Source organism: Corapipo altera, unplaced genomic scaffold (genome assembly GCF_003945725.1).
Source record: "Corapipo altera isolate COAL_440 unplaced genomic scaffold, ASM394572v1 343, whole genome shotgun sequence".
NCBI lineage: Eukaryota > Metazoa > Chordata > Aves > Passeriformes > Pipridae > Corapipo > Corapipo altera.
In genome coordinates, this window is record NW_020884913.1 from 7,264,338 (window position 1) to 7,280,855 (window position 16,518).

At 54.8% G+C, this 16,518-nt stretch overlaps 1 protein-coding gene across 6 annotated transcripts in view; it reads right to left on the reverse strand.

Moving 5' to 3' along the window:
• SEPT9 (septin 9) overlaps positions 1-16,518 on the reverse strand; it is a 136,151-nt gene that overhangs the window by 16,776 nt on the left and 102,857 nt on the right. For 5 of the 6 annotated variants that reach the window (XM_027654511.1, XM_027654515.1, XM_027654513.1 and 2 more), the window contains one exon: positions 2,527-2,718. In XM_027654511.1, the coding sequence (XP_027510312.1) occupies positions 2,527-2,718 (192 nt within the window). Of the gene's footprint in view, positions 1-2,526; positions 2,719-9,825; positions 9,890-16,518 lie in introns of those variants that run through there. The other variant, XM_027654516.1, reaches the window with a different exon arrangement.

Genomic DNA, 16,518 nt, shown 5'->3' on the forward strand with positions numbered 1-16,518 from the left:
AGGCAGTGGGTCTCTGCATTCGTGCCTGCCCAAACTGCCGGAGCTGCACTGCCTGGAAAGGGATCAGAGGTGAGAGCCACGGATGCAACGTCCCCATCTGAACTGTGGCTGCAGGCTGACCTTGCTGGGAGATGATGGGGCTGCACCCAGGGACCCGACAGCCGTGGTGCAGGTGGCTGAACACAGGGCAGACTCCCTTCCAACACCCCTGGTTTGCAGCTCACTGTCTTTCCCAGAGCTGAAATCCAGCAGGGAAAACTCAGCTGAGCTTGGCCACCTCTCCTCTCCTTCCAGCTGCTTTGCACCAAAAACCGAACACAGAAGATGTGCTTTGGGTTTGTTTGCTTTTAAGCTTAGACATTTTTCTCATCTCTGCAGCCTTAAGCAGACACAGGGCTAAGCCAACCTCAGCCCACTGCCCCCTGTCAGAGCTCTGGTTGGGCTGGTGAAACCCTTTTGAACAGGGACCTTGGTACACTGGGCAGAGGATTTTCACAAAGCCCCATCACAAGGACACAGTGAGGAATGACAGCTCCGTGGCAGTGATGCTCAATTCCTACCTCCTGCACAGGAGAAGTCACCCCCCACCTCCCTCCCCTCCTCTCCAGCCTGTAAAACAGGGATTGTAACAATTTCAAGGTAAGGACTCACAGCTCAGACTGGATGGGAATAAAGGAGCTGAATTCATCCCTAGCAGCCTGACCATCCCTAGAGAAGCACAGCAGGGTGAGGGCTGGCTGCTGCCTCCCAGCCTCAGCCCAGCACCCCCTTCCCAAGGGACACCCGGTGAGGTGCTGCTCCTCCCGCGTCCCTCCTGTGTCTTCTGGGAGGGCCAGAGCTCGACTTGTTTATGCTGCCACGAATTCCCCAGCCTGTAAACAGTCAGCCCAGCGCCTGCCAAGGGGAGAACAATGTTTTCCAGCACTGCAGCACGGGCGTTCGTACCACACACAGAGCTGCCAAAGCATAGCCAGGCCCGTTCCTGAACATCTCTCCACATCTGCACAGCAGAAAGCTGAGCCTGCTCCTGGAAAGATGGGAGCCTCCTCTGACAGGGAAACGTGGGCTCAGCTTAAGTAATCTTACTTGCAGGCTCTCAGGACCAGTGCAGTGATCCCTCTGCCTTGGGAGTGCTGCTCCACTAGCAGTGAAGAGCTGGATTTGTTAAAACACCTCTCAAGAACTGGTTCTTCAGTGACCAGGCTTGCTGTGATCACACAGCCTGGTGAGCCCTCCCTATAGAGGGAATGAAAATATAAAAATGGGAAAGGCAGAGCATCAGCAGAGCTTGCTGGGAAGCTACAGCTTCCCATAATTCCAGGGAGACCCCCAGGGGACACATCACAGGTGTCCCTGCATGAATGGGAGCCTTATAAAGCTCCTCCCAGGAGGATGAGGGATGGTGAGGCCCCATCACCATGACACTGGTCATGGCCTGGGCTTTACTCTCCTCATCCCCCTGCAGCTCACATGACAGATTCAGACAGGGAGAACTGGCGTCTGCCCAGCCCAGCCCCAGGGAGCACAGCCCAGCTCACAAAAGCTGATCCACAGGACCAAGCCAGATACAAATAGCTGGAAAAAAGCAGAAAAGGCTCATTTCTTTTCCCTTTTCCTCCTTGCCTGGTGTCCCACAGTGCCTGCCCAGCTCTCCAGCACACCCAGCATTTTGCTGGTACCATCCCTGGCTCCAGGAGCCCAGGGGCTGCTGGAGTGCAGATCCCAGAGCTGAAGCTGCAGCCAGAGCAGTGTGGCCTCTGGCCGAAATAAAGTTCCTTCATCCCATCCGCTCTGCAGCCTGGGAAAGCTAAAGAATAGGAGTTCGTAGGCAGCAGGATTTGGACAGACAAGTCCCCAGCACGCCCTCCCTGCACGTGGGCACCCTGTGGGACACTTTCATCCCCCCTGTGCCACCCTGCAGGTCCCCAAAAGAGCCACCAGCAGCAGAAGCCTCTCAAGCTGAACAACCCAGCTATGCAAACCCCTCCTGCTGGTCTTTATTCCCACCAGTGAATCACTGGTTTTGGTATTTTTTCCCTCGTATTTGGAGCCTGGCTGCCTGAATACAAGAAAACTCATGAGCAGGAATTTTACCCAGATTGCTGGAAATACCAGCTAAGATGAGGGCTCTGGTATACCAGCAGCAGTGCAGCCCCTTGAGCCCTTAAAACACCCTCTGACTGCTCAAACCAGTGCTGGGCTCCCAGGAGAGCTGGCAAGGGAGCTCCTGTGAGTCCTGACACCCTCCAGGGTGTTCCCCTCCTGGATGTGCCCATGGGTAACACACCCCAAGATGCTGGAAGACGCACAGGACTATGGAGCACATCACACTGACAGCTTTAATGACAGCTGAACTCAAGCCAGCTCCCTGGGAGCAGAGTTTGCTGACTCCAAAGGCAGGGACCCCAACGCTGAGCCCGAGTTGCTGCTCCCGAGGAGACTCCGGGGAGGACAAACATCATCGTGGAACAATAAAAACAACTGGCTGAGCACGTTTCGAGCAGCTGGTGCAGGGGGAGAACTCACCCACGACCATGATGTTGAACTCGAACCCCTGCTTCATGGCTTTCCGTCTCAGCTGCTCCAGGATGGCATCTATCCCCACGTAGCCGAAGTCTGCAGCCGGTTTCTCCGGCCGCGTCGGCGCCGCCGGCTTGGGGCCGGCATCCCGTGGAGCGTCCGTCATGCTGGGTGCGTGGCTGGGAACTGCCTCTGGACCTGGGGAAGCAAAGAGAGGGTGGTCAGATGGGCAGGCAGTGCCAAACACGCTGTGTGCTGCTCCTGGTAGGGAATCAAAGGAGCTGCCTCTGCTGGATCTGAAGCGGGAATAAAGCACGTGCGGAGAGTGGAGACTCAGGGCACCAAAAGGCTGAGAAGGGAGGAGGCATGTGGGAACTTCCTTCACCTGTAATTACACTCAGTTTGGGACTTCCCTTCTTAACTCACTGGATTCACCTTGATTCCTGCCCACTTCACCAAAGCTGCTGCAGCAAAGGAATGTGAGGGGGTGTAAGCACACCAGGTCCCACAGCAGCCCATCTGTTGCCGTGGAGCAGGACCCAGCACCCAGAAAATCTCAGCCCGCAGCTGGGAGTTTGTTTACTGAGTGACAAAGGCTTTTAGCACTGCAGCCCTGTGCCCAGGCACTGCCACTAAAGGCTGGCAGACCTTCTTGCCCAGCCTGCCAGCTCCTCCATACCACAGGAATTACAGCACTGTGCAAACTGCTGGTTTGAATGCCCCATGGCCACGTTTTGGGGAACTGGATGGCTTTGCAGACACAGAGAAATCCTTGGCACCTACTGACATGTGCTCTCCTCAGCTCCAGCTGACACAGATCAGAAGCTGCTGCCCAGGCTTGCAGAAAACCCAACACATTTGCATCAAAGTGGGTCGTGCCAGACAACACCCACACAGCCATGGAGCTTTTGTGATCTCGATCTAATTCTGTCGATATTCACCCCAGAAACCCAAACCCTTTGGTGTCGCACAGAGACAGGGTGCTTGTCTCCCCTGCAAGATGCTCTAGATCAGCAAAGCCCTTCAGAAGAAGCAAATGTACAACTACTGCTTTGTAACAAAAGCCAGGGAACCATCCACTTCCCCAGGCAGGAGCATCAGCCTCCAGGAAGGACAAACTGCCCCATGTGCTCCAGGATGATGCAGTCTGCTCCCACCCAGCCCCAGCTGCTCCATGTCACCCACAGTGGATACAGCAAATATCCCAAAGGCAGCATATGCACAAGGTCAGCCCAGTCCCTGCAAGCTCCTGAAGGCATCAGCCACACACAGCATGATCCTCAGATCCAGGCATGGAGAGGGAGGTTACAGGAAAACACACTTCTAAGAGCCCTTAGCACCCCAGCCTGTTGCTGCTCAGTGCCTGGGTGCCTACAACCACCATCCTAAGCGAGCATTTTATTGTTGTTCAGCTCTTTGCAATGCTTATTTATTTTCTTTTTATCATTTAGTATTATTAATGAAAACATTACTATTTGCAAAGGACTTATTGCAAAGTCCTCTCCCCTCCAGACAGCAATACAGCTCTCAGCTCATCTCACCAAGGTTATTTCTGGTCTCCCACAATGTGCTGCCTGGTCTTCTCTCCCTCCCTCTCTCTATGGGAGTGAGGCTGGGCCAAAGGGGCTCCTCCAAACACATGCCCAGTATCCCTTCTCCTCTGGTGACAGCCTGGAGCCACGTCAGAGCAGAGCCTGCTGGGTTCTTTGAGGCAGAACCACTCTCTTTCTGCGAGCACAACCAGTTTCCACACGCTCAATATAGGCCAAGGAGAAAAAAAATTATGTAAAACCAAGAAAAAGCAAATCTAGAACTAATCCCAAAGACTGTTGGGGCACTTTGAACACTTTTTTCCAACCCTCAATCCCGGGCTGTGCAGCTGAGTGTTACTCACGGAGCTGCTAGAGAGCAAACACACTGTTGCTTACACACACGGGAGCATCTTGCTCCTCCCAGGGACACTGCACAGCTGGAAACGTGCTGCCACGCTGCCCCTTGCAATGCCAACCAGCCCAGTGTGCCAGGGATCTCACCACAAATCCCAAATTAGCTCCGTTCCAAAATGGCAAGGCCAAAAGCAGAAAAAAAAAAAAATCCCTACAGAACACTAGAAAAACAAAATGACAACTAAATCATGTGGAAAATATGCTGCCACAAGCAACAGCGCTGGGTTATGCAATGGGTGTAACTCCTTCAGGCACCACTTGTGTGCACCAAGTGCCCTGGCCCTGTGAGATGGGACAGCAAACTGGGACACTGGTGCAGGTAAGGTGCAGCAGCATGCATGGAGAAATAAAGAAATTAAACAGAGAAGAAAGCCACTATCCACTTGTGACAAAGGCCAGGAGCATCTCCAGTACCTCCTGGCTGCTCAAGCTCCACTAAGGAGCCAGCAGCGTGCAGAGGGGCTGACCCAGCAAACCTGTCCCCAGCAAGGGGAGCAAGCATTATGTGCTGCCTCACCACAGTTGCCTTCAGTGGAAGAGGGAGGGCTTGAGGCTTCACAACCAGACCAAAGCCACAGGAAGGAGGGGGCAGTGGCAAGGCAGCACCTTGTCACATGGAACGTGCAGGCGTGGCCGCCCTGGATGTGCTCGAGCAGCACCACCAGCAGTGCAGCCCATGCTGCTTCCATTTATCTGCTGGGAAAAGGTGATCTAAAGCACCTGGGAAAAATACAATAAAAGTCAATATATTGCAACTAGAAGCATCTGCAGGACAGCACGGATGCAAAGCCACCAGTGTCCCAGCAGCACCAGCAGACAGGCTCCCAAGGGAAATACCACAACCCAAACCTGCAATTTTTTCTTCAGCTTCCCAGCACTGAGCTGGTGTTTTCTTAGCAAGGACTCCAGTATCCCACTTGGGTCCAAGGGGGTTGTGCCAGCAGAGGCAGCATGCAGGGCCACTCTGCAGCACAGGCACATAGGGATGCTGTGCCAGGTGGCAGGGAGCACTCCCCGGGGTCACTCGTCTCAAATAGAAAGACCCCAGAAATAAATTGGAGCAGAGCTGTGCATGTCTGGGACACATCATGAGCAGATCCTGGACTTGTCTGACCCACTGTGCTCTCTGTGGTGTCAAACCTGTGGTGCTGTAAGAGCCACTATCACTGAGCTGACCCTTATGGAGCACTGCAAAGAGGGATGGGTCAACAAACACCCGATTACTGTCTGAAATTCCTGATGGCCACTGAGTCCCTGGAAAAGCAGGATTAGACCTCACATGCCATTGCTCCACCAGTGTCACTGTAACCTGGCTGTTGTCCCTCCCACAGGGGGACACTGCTCTGCTGATAGGGCAGAGAGCCCAGCTCTCTCCTGCTCAAGTGTTCCTGGATAAACACAAAGCACATGGGAAGATGTGCTTGTGCCATATTTAGACCTTCTCTGCCAGGAAAACCCTCTCCACGTGGGCACCAAGACGGTCAGGGCAGCACTGCACCGAGCGCAGACAGAGCCAGAGCTCCAGCTCAGGCACGGGCTGACTCAGGACAGCTGCTCCAAAGTTGATTTTGCCAAAGACTCCAGGCTGTTGCACTATAATTGATGCATGTCAGGCACGAGCCAAACCCAACATCTGTGAAGCAGCAGATGAAAGGCACCCCATGGGGAGGGAAGCCTCTGGGAACCCCCCGGGGACCCTCCTGCTCCTTCAGCCAGCTGGACTCTGTGCGTGGGACGGGCTTGGCGAGGGGCTGCAGCAAACTGAGGGCTCAGAGACGCTGTGCTGATGCCACAGCTGTGCTGATGCCACACGGCTGCCACAGCCCGGGGCACTGCGGGCAGGGGATGCAAGGACAGCCATGGGGCTCACCTGAAACCTGGAACCTGGGCTGGCAATCCTCACCGAGGATCTGGGAAAGGGATATGTAAGAGACTGGTGTCTCCACTGCAGATACACAAAGGTCAGAGAACCCTCGCAGAGCCTGCACTGGGACCCCAGGTCCTGGCTAGACCCAGCAGCTCCATGCTCTGCTCCAGCAATGCACAGGGAGCAGGATGGTGGTGATCTGGGAGAGCAAAGCTGATCCTGGAGTGGGGCTGGTCATAGACCTGGTGCTCAGTGGCTGCACAGAACAACTGGAAAGAGGCCAGGAGGCTGCACCTCTGCCATGGTTGCCTGTCAACAAATCCAAACCATTGGCAAACTACACAAATGCACATGCAATCAACGGCAAAATGCTAATGTTTGCAGAGTAAATCCAAGAAGCACCCCTCAGATGCCAGGAGCATCAAGCACTGGCCACCTTTTGGTGATGGTGTAACCAGTTTTGCAGAGCTACAAGCACCCAGAAGACCAGGACACTGTAGTGGGGATAGCTCCCCTTTCCTCCACACAGCAGACACTGGAAACACCATGGGCTTATGGATTTATGCAAACATAGAGAGAAGATGCAGAGCAGTGAACAGCACTGTATCAGAGTGTGAAAGCAAAATCACCTCCTGGGCAGCTGAGCATCCAACAGAAGTTTTCAAGGGAGCAATGTGGACCAACTAACCTTTTGATTTTTGGGAGCAGCTATCTTAGAAAATTGTGCCTGCAGGGAGTAACAGAGACATTTTTAGATCTAAGGAGTGAATTTATAGCTCCTGGTTAAGCACAGCTGGCCAGCAGGACTGCAGCACACGCAGCCTCCAGGGCCTCTCCCCTTGGCACACTGACCCAGAGACCACAAGCTATGGAAACAGATCCAACCTGCGGAGGAGGTGGCAAAGCCACAACTCTCCCTTCTGAGGGGACAGGAGGAGTCAAGAGGGAGGCAGGGAGTGAGCAAAGCCAGGACTGGATGCAAACCCAGCATGGCCCAGGCACTATTGCTTTTTTTGTCTGCCCAGTCATTGCCACCATGGGATCCCCTGGTGCTGAACGTGGCAGGTCCATGCTGGCCCCACAGGGACCTGTGGGTACCAGGGAATGTGAAGCACAGTTTGGTCTGAAACATGGGGAGGGGCATTCAGCACCCCAGAAGTGGGCTCAGCCTGGCACACAGAGCAACTGCTGCAGACCCTGTAACTAAGCGACTTTGCTATTATTCAATTGCAATCATCTGCACCTGGCTGGCACTGCCAGGCCCGAGCTGGAGTCTGTCCCTTGCATCTCTCGGCATCAGGCTGCAATTTCAGGCTGGCCAGCAGCCCAGGCCCACCTACCAACCAGTTATGTTTCCTTCTCAGCTTGCATTTCCACCTGGGTGCCAACAAACACAACCCAGAAATAGCAGAGTATGCTTAACTACGCTCCATTAGACCAAATCCACCCAAGAGCTGTCAGAGAGGTGGCCAGGTGCCTCCTGAGCACACAAGATGCTCCGGCTTGAAGCTTTTTACTCAGGTGGGGAATAAATCCGTTTTCGGTGAAAAAGGAGACAGGGATTCCTGCTCTGGAGTGAGCACTTCCATAGGCGACCAGGCACGGCCACAGCACCAAGCCACAGGCACAAGCCCTGGGCACACATCACGCGCAGGTCCAGCTGTCCCTGCTTGCCACGTGCACTTCCCTCCTCACTCACTGTGTGCTTCCCCTCCCTGCTCCGGAAGTAGCTCCTCTGCAGCTCACCCCTCCTGGCTCTTTTATTTACGAGAGATGGATGCTTCACCCCTCCTGGCTCTTTTATTTACAAGAGATGAATGCTTCAGGGCTCCCAATCGCTGCTTCCCTTCCCATCTTAACCCCCCAGCTGCTGCAGGCTCTGGTTGCTGGCATTTCTGGTCCGGGATGCAGCGAGTTCATCCCAGAGGTCAAACTGTGGTGCCAACTCCACGACCTCAAACAGTTGCCTGTGAGCTCCTGTGCCCCCCCAGATCTGGCATGAGGCTGACCCACCACCCTGCCCCAGCTTGGACACGTGCAGCCCCGGCAGCGCAAACAGCAGTCCTACATCCTCATTTCTCCAACCACGTGAGACAGCAGCTCTAAACCACTTGTAGAAACCTGCAAGGAGTTGTTAGACTGTTCTCCATGTTTAAAAAGAAGGAGATGATCATGAACAACCCCAAGTCTTGGCTTGGGCATGTAAATATCTCTGGCCACACAGCCCCAATAATCTCCCTCCATAAGCAGCTTCCCCTGGAGCTGGAGTGAGCTGACCCCAGAGCAGCCCTTCCTCACTGGGGACAGCCCCATCACAGAGGAACCCTCCTGCACACAGACGCCAGCAAAAGCTGCTCCATCAACCAGCCCCTCACACCAGACCCCAGCAGCCAACACAGTCCTTGCCCCCTCAGACAGGCTCAGGGTGCCCGTGCCCAGAGGGATCTGAAGACATCCTCAAAACTGATTCCCTGAGAGGTCTGAGGATGGGACCTCGTCCCAACCCCTGTCCACCCACCCTGGATGATGGTGCTCAGCACAGGAGGGACATGGAGACCCTTCCCAGTCCCCGGCCAAGAGAAGATGCCCTTCACCCCTGTCACAACTGCTCTCCAGAGCTCTGTGCTGTGAAAACAAAGAGGCAGGTAGCACTCCCCAAACTCAGCTTGTACAGAAAACCCTGCAGGAGGAATGAGTCCACGGCTGTGTGTGTCCAGGGCCGCCGAGCCTCACATCGGGGCTGGTGCCTGTGTCCCATGAGACACTGACTGCAGCTAAGGCAAAAAAGGGAGCAAGCCAGAGGGATTCACATCCTGGGGGATTGCAGTTTAGCTTTCCTTCTTTTTTCTCCTCCTTTCTGTTCCCCCCACCTTTCTTTAATTTTCTTTTTTTTTTTTCTTTTCTCTTTTTGCTTGGCTTTGTTCTTTGAAGGGTAGAGGGGTTTTTTAATTTCTTTTTTGTTGTTATAGTTTTCTTTCTTTTACTAAAGGCAGCTGCGCCCCAGACGCCCCGCGAGCCCGTTTGCGGGGGGCAGCAGCCGCAGCCGGAGCAGGGCGGGCAGGAGCCCGGACCCTCGGCGGGCAGGGCAGGGGGCGAGGGGGTCCCCCCCCGGGATGGGCAGGGGGTGCCCCCCCGGCCACAGCCGCTATTCATCCCGGACAATGCCGGCAGCGCGGCCAGGCGGTGCCGAACAACGGCCCCTCTTGTGGGGCACAGGGGTGAGAGGGGCAGGAGGGGGCTCGGGGACGAGCCCCCCGCAGCTCCCGGGTACCCCTGCCCCGGGGGGGATCCCGTGCCCCGGGCGGGACCCTCCGCACCGCGCTCCGGTGCTCCCCGTGGGAACGGAGGGACCCCCCCTCCCCGCGCTCTCAGGCGCTATCCCCAGAATAATTCACCCCCAAAAAAGCGCTTCCCCCCCCCCCCCACCATAATCCCCCCCTCCGCTGCCCCCCGGCTCCGCGGAGCCCCCGCCCCCGGGCACCGGCGACTCACCCGCGGCGGCGGCGGCTCCGGCAGCCGGCGGCTCCCGCCTCCTCCCGCGCTGCCCTCCGCCTCCTCCCCCAGCGCCCTTCCTCCTCCTCCTCCTCCTCCCCCATCACCCTGCCTCCTCCCCCTGCAGCCCGGCCCGGGGGGGGATGGAGCCTCTTCCCGGGAAGTTGCTTCGCCCCCGGGCGGTTTCCATCCCCCCTCGCCGCTTCCAGCCCGGCCCGGCCCGGCCCAGGGGGGCCCGCAAAGGGTGAGAGGAAGAGGAGTTTGGGGGCACGTCCCACCCCATGGGAACCCGAGGCCACTCCCGGGTTCGCGCAGGAGATGCGGGGGTAATTCCACGGGGAAAGAGAAAGGCTGGGACAAACGGAGCAGCCCCACTCCGAGAAGAGCCCAGTGCACCCACTGCTCCAGGGGCAAGGGGCAAGGTCCCGTCCCCATCAAAGAGCCCAGGGAAACCTGCCTTTTGCTTTTGAGCATCCCGAAATTGTCCCGGCAGAGCCCCAAAGCAGTCTCGGGTGGGTGTGAGCACTGGGAGCATGGGCTCACTTTGCTCTGCAGCTGGTTGAAAATCCCTGGGCTGCACATCTGTCAGGGAGGAGACAGCAACTTACACCCACGGGCATGGTTGCTCTCTAAACTGATGTCAATTAAGCTAAATAAAGCTATTAGCTGCCTCCACAAGCCCCTTCTGCCTTACACCTTGATCCCAGAGCTTCCCCACCCTTCTCTCTCTCCCTCGAGCAAAGGGAAGGGCCTGGCTGTTGGAAGGAAGCCACGATGTGCATGGGGTCAGGTAGGTTGGGCTGCCTGACCTGGCCGTGACATGTGATGTCCCAGCCACCTTGGTGTGGGGCAAAACTCCCTTGGTGATGTTCAGCAGTGATGGCAACACACCCAGGGGCAGCAGGCAGGGAGAGCCCTGTAGCAGTCACACTGTCCTGGCTGCAGGGCCAGGAGCAGAAGGGGCTTTCTCTCCCATCACAGCCAAGATGAAGCCAACCTGCCTCTTTTGGACTCCTGGTTCTGACATGTTACTTCAACCTACCCTATGACCTCGGGGTACTTTTCCCCCCAGCTCCCTGCAGTTCTCAGATGTGCATTCCCAGAGAAAGGCCTGCGGGTGACGAAAGGGTTAAGACAGATTTGCACATTTGCAGTCTTCAACACCCAAAGGACACCATTTCCCACGAACAGCCCGTGCACTGGACTAGTACTTATCCTTCCTTTTTGACCTATTAACAACATCACCAGCCTCTGCCAGACTCCTGCTCTTGATGCGAAACCTTCCACCAGTGGCACCACAGCCCACCCTGCCCTGTCTCCTGCCCGTGGCTCTAGCGTGGCTGTCACCTTCCTTCACCACTTCCTGACCACCAGCAGTGGTGGATCTTCCTCCACACAGGGTAGCTGCCACACCCCAGGCTGGCAGCATCCCCTCCCTGCCGTGCTGGGCTGGCACTGTCCCCTCCCGTGATGCCCAGCAAGGCTGGCATGGGCTGTCCTGCAAACAATTTGTTCTCAAGAGAGCAAGACTCTCATCCCCCCACATCAGCAAGTGCCACAAACACCAATTTCTGAGAAACTTCCACCCAGCACCCAGACAGGAAACCCTCAATCTGTTTACCCTGCAGCTGCACACAGCTTTCTGCCGGATTACACCACTTTTTATGACTTATTAAAGCTTTAACCCCTATCAATGGGCATTAGTGTTTTAATCTCCCTAATCTCCTGGAAAATCCAATGCTAGATTCTAAACTGGGCTTGCCCAAAGAGCAGCTGGGTCTGTTTGCAAGTCACTCCAGCCTTGCTTTAGCTGGAAAAAGGCAGGAAAAGGTTGCGCCGTGCTCATTTGGGTGCTGTGCTTGCATGAAGAGATAAGGAAGGATCTCAGGTGCATGTGGGCTTTGCAGATACAATCCACTCTACATGTCCCTGCCATTAAGTTAACCACATCTGTAAGGTTGTGCTGGTGATAAAAGTCCAGTATGGGGTTCACTTGCCCAAACCAAGATCAGCAGAAGGGGGGTGAACACAGTGTGCTCAGCCACATGAACCAACACCTCGCTCCTTGGTGTATTTTTCACATTGAAACCATGGCCATGTTTTAGTCTTGCCTGCAAGGGAAAAAAAACAACCATAGAAAAGTTTCCCCTGTGGTCACTGAAGCCCTGCAAAGACACTTCATAGAATCACAGAAGGGTTTGGGTTGGAAGGGACACTAAAGACAATCTCATTCTGACCTCCCTGCCATGGGCAGGGGCACCTTCCACTAGATCAGGTTGCTCCAAGCCCTATTCAACCTGGCCTTGGACACTTTGAGGGATGGGGCAGCCACAGCTTCCCCGGGCAGCCTGTGCCAGGGCCTCGCCACCCTCACAGGGAAGAAATTGGGGCAGGATGAGAACTCAACACTATGTACAAGCTTTTTCTCAGATTAATTAGTAGAAAATATTTTGTTTCAACTCGTATCTCATCTCTCCCAGGAGCGAACGGAGGTGGGGGAGTAAGCAGCTCAGAAGGACAATAAAGTGGCATTCTTGGCCTCAGAGCAAGTACACAGGACTTTGGGAGCCGTGCTGCTCCTCATGACAGCTCTCGGGTGACTTTGGAGTGTTTGCACAGAAGAGGCACTCACAGGGCGACAAACAGCCTCCTCTGGGATTTGTTCTTACAGGAGCATCTCTATCCCTTGAGGGAGAGCAGGGCCCTGCCATACTTCTCCCTCTGCTCATTTCTGGCTCTGCACACAGGCAGGACCCATCAGTGGAGGAAGAGGCCTCACACCTCCAGAGCAGATGAACAGGAGAGGGATTCAGTGACTCGCCCAGGATCACGCAGAAATCTTACAACAGAGCCAAGGACTGGATCCGAACCCCCTGACCAAGAGTTTTAAAATCACAGACTCATTTTTCTTCTCTTTAAAACAGTAATGATCAGTTAGGAGCAGTTCTAGAGAAGGCCCCTTGCTGTTGTAAGTCATACCAAGGGATTTGAACTACAGATCCAGCTCTTAGTCATGCAACTAATGAGAAGTATTGAGGAAGACTCCTGCCTGCCTTATGCAGTCCAATCTGTGCTACTTTATGGGACATCTTTGCAGGTGAAAGCAGGTCCCCATGTCATGACCACACTGCACAGGGCATCAGGGACAACTTCCTCCATTAGTGCAGGGCTGGCAGGGCTCACTGGACAAGGTGGTCCAGCACTGATGCTCAGGAAAGGGTGGGAGGCAGCAGGAGGAACAGCAAGGATTTCAACAGTACCTGAGTTTTGGAGAAAATCCCAGCCACAGTCCTTTGCACCAGAAAACCAGCTGTCCAACTCTAAGAAAATATCAAATCCCTTGAGCAGAGCATGAGCAGGACATATTCTCTTGCAGGAATGCTGAAGGGACATTTCCAATTTTACTGCACCGCAGCCCCCAGCTAAAAATGCAGTTAGGGCTTAGTAAATAATTTTTATTGTTTTAATATTGCAGCAATCCTGACTACCTGCAAGTCCCCAATGACTTTGACGGACAGCTGGAAATCCTGCCAGCTATATTTATAATCTCAGATCAATAGCAGAATGAAAAGCACATCCAGAGACCTTGGTAAAGCACCAGGAAGCTCAGTGGAAGGCAGCATGACCGAGAAAAGGACATGGGCTTGCAGATCACAAGACTAAAATTTAATTTTTTTTAGCACTGAAAGAGCCACCATCACTTCTAGCAGGAGCAGAAAGGATCCCACATTGCCAGGAACATCTAAAACCAACTTTAATGCTTTTCTAAGAGCCTGGGTGCAGGTCTGCAGGTTTTACCACCCAGGGAGGGTTCTGGCAGGCAGCCACACCATGGTCCCTTCAGTATGTGCAGGGTAACTCTCCAGAAGATCTCTAAGACCTACAGATCAATGACATTTCCTCCCCTCTGGCTGTATGGAACTCTCAAGTCTATAGATGATGCTGGGTTTTTTTTCTTTCAAGCTACCTGGCTTTTGGCATTGAGCAGCTTCTCTGAGCAGCCCATGTCAGAGAGACACCTCTGCAGGTATCCCACTGATTCCTTCATAAAAGGAGCTCTTGGGTGGCTTAAATCTCCCTAGACAGAGAGGGCAGTGGAGCAGCAGGTAACATGAGGTGCAGGTGCTGCTGGGAGCATCCTGGGACCCTCCAGAGCAGGGACATCCTGAGCCAGCACAGGGAGCAACCACCACCAACCCCTCCACGCCGTGGCCAGGAGTGTAGGTAGCCAAACCCACCACCATCACTGCACCACTGTCCTGTTGAACCCACATTACACTCAGCACCAGGGCTGTCCCAGCTTCCACCACACCAGAAACCAGAGGCTCCTCCAGCCGGACACCTCCAGACCGCTCCCATTCTCCAGGAAGGAAGGAAGGAAGGAATTATTTCACACGCTGCCATCAGCCGTCACGCGCAGCTGGCACAGTGTCCTTGCAGTGACTCACTCGCTCCCTGGGGAGGCCGTGCCTCGATTCCCGGTGTCGCATCCCAGCAGAGTCCCTGCAGCAGCCTCCCTTCCTCCAGCAGATTCCTTCTGCAGAGGATCTGCAGCATCCGCTCACTTAAGCAGGGAAGGCAGAAGACTCCTTGCCATGCTTGAGCAATCCACCATTTTCCAAAAGGGAACAGGCTTTCCTGGGAAGCCACTCCAGAGTCACAAATATTTGAAAAAAGCGAGAATAAAAAACCCATTCCTCCCAAGATCCTTTTTCCTTGCAGGGAGCACTGGTTTGGGTACTGCCATGCCAGTTCAGACAGACATAAAGCACACTCAGCATTTTCCAGGCACTCCCCCTGGTCTCAGCTCTGAGCACAGGTTTTGCTCAGCAGGGACTGGTCTGCCTTGGCACTGAAATGCTGCTGCTCAAGTCCCCAGGACAGCTCTGCAGATGGCACAGCTCAGCCATGGCCAAGGAAAGGCACTTGGCTCTTTTGGCTCTGACTCTTCCTTAGGAGCAATTCCCATCCTTCCTCCTCAAGGGCACGATCTACTCCCCAGACACCTCCACAGACTATCACAAAGGACAAATTACCCCGGAAAAGAGTAAAACAAACTTCTCTGTATCTCACCCTGCCAGCAACCCCAGAGCCCCACTCCACAAACCCCTGCATCCTGCCCTGCAGAGAGAGGGGAAGCAGATGGAGCCTCCATGTGTCCTGCACTCCAAGGGGCACCTCACAGAGCCCCAGCATTCTCCAGCGCTGCCTCTGTTCCTCTCATCACCAGCAGCATGGTCAAAGTGGACCCAGCAGCAGGGGCAGAGGATGAGTTTGGTGAAAATAAACGACAGGGAGTGAAAAATTCAACTGCCTGAGGACACCCCAAACATGCTCAAGTTGTTTAAACTCTTTTTCACCCCAAAGGAGTATCTCCTCTCTAGATGGGGAGATACCCAGGCAGTGACATCCCTGGAGGTCAGGCATTCACCTGGTACAAACCAGGCTGCAAAGTAGGTACTGGAGTGTCCTAAGGGTCCCTGCAGGCCTTCTGAACATACATGCTCATCACCCGCAGTGTGATGGGTAGGCGTCTGTGCAAGCTGCACACAATGGGCCTTTCTCCATCCTTTGTCTGCTGCCCCTTTTCAAACCTATAAATTCCGTTTGGACGTAAAGAAGAAAGAATTTAGGGCATCCTAACCTTGAAAAGAAGGAAAACTCCATTCAAGCTGCCAAGCTGCCAGGCTGTCTCCTGCAGCTTAATTAACAGCAACCCATCCCCAGCAAGCCACTGCAGCGCCAGCTGTCTCCTCGGATGGAGGTGCCTTGCTAGGAATAATAGTGCTTTGTGTTTTGATGGGAAAAGGTCAGGAGGATAGCGGGGCGGAGGAGGACGGGTGGGAGGGAAATGCGTTGCTTCCCTGCAGTTCCCGACGCTGTGAGCGAGTCCCACTCAGTCCCCATCTGCTCCTGGGCTCGGATCTGGGAGATGGCAACACCCCTCCAGCAGCCCTGGGGCGATCACGTCCTGACACTCAGCAGAGAGAGGGACACAGGGAGAATTCAGGCCTGTGGCCTGCACTCCCACTGCTGCCTGGGGAGCTCCTCCTGATGCCACTTTGACATGATCCAGGCCCCCTGTGGGGAAATCCCTGCTCTGCTCTTATCAGGAGCCTCCCTGATAACAGCACAGGATCCCAGCTGCAGGGAGCCTGCACTGGGTGCCCCTGCCAGCTTTTCCAGGCCACCAGAAAGAGACATTCCCTGTTGTCATTTGGCTTTTGCCTAAATAAGCAAGCCAAGCCAAGGCTCAGAGCAATGTGGGTGAATCCAAGGTGATGCAGCAATGCAGCACAGGGGAGGGAAACAAGGCAAAATGGGCTCAAGTCCTGCGTGTGCAGCACAAGATGCCACAGCCCCCAGGGCACAGCCATGAAATCCCCTTCATTTCTGCTTGGCCAAAGCAGATCAGAGCCCAGCACCAAGTACTAAACCAAGATTCTTTGGATCCTGGGCATGGGAGCTAAGGGCTCCCAGGAGACAGACAGGCTCTCTGCCTGCCATTGCCCTGCTGCTGGCAGCACTGGGCTGGGCACTGGTGTCCTGAGGAGCACCACTGACACGGTCACTGCTCTCTAAGGAGCACACAGGCAGCTCTCACGCTCTGCCAGCTGGCCCTGCCTCTGCACTCACTGCCACTTTTTCCCCCTCCTTGTTCCACCTGTGTCCATCTGTGCCATCCAAGCAGCC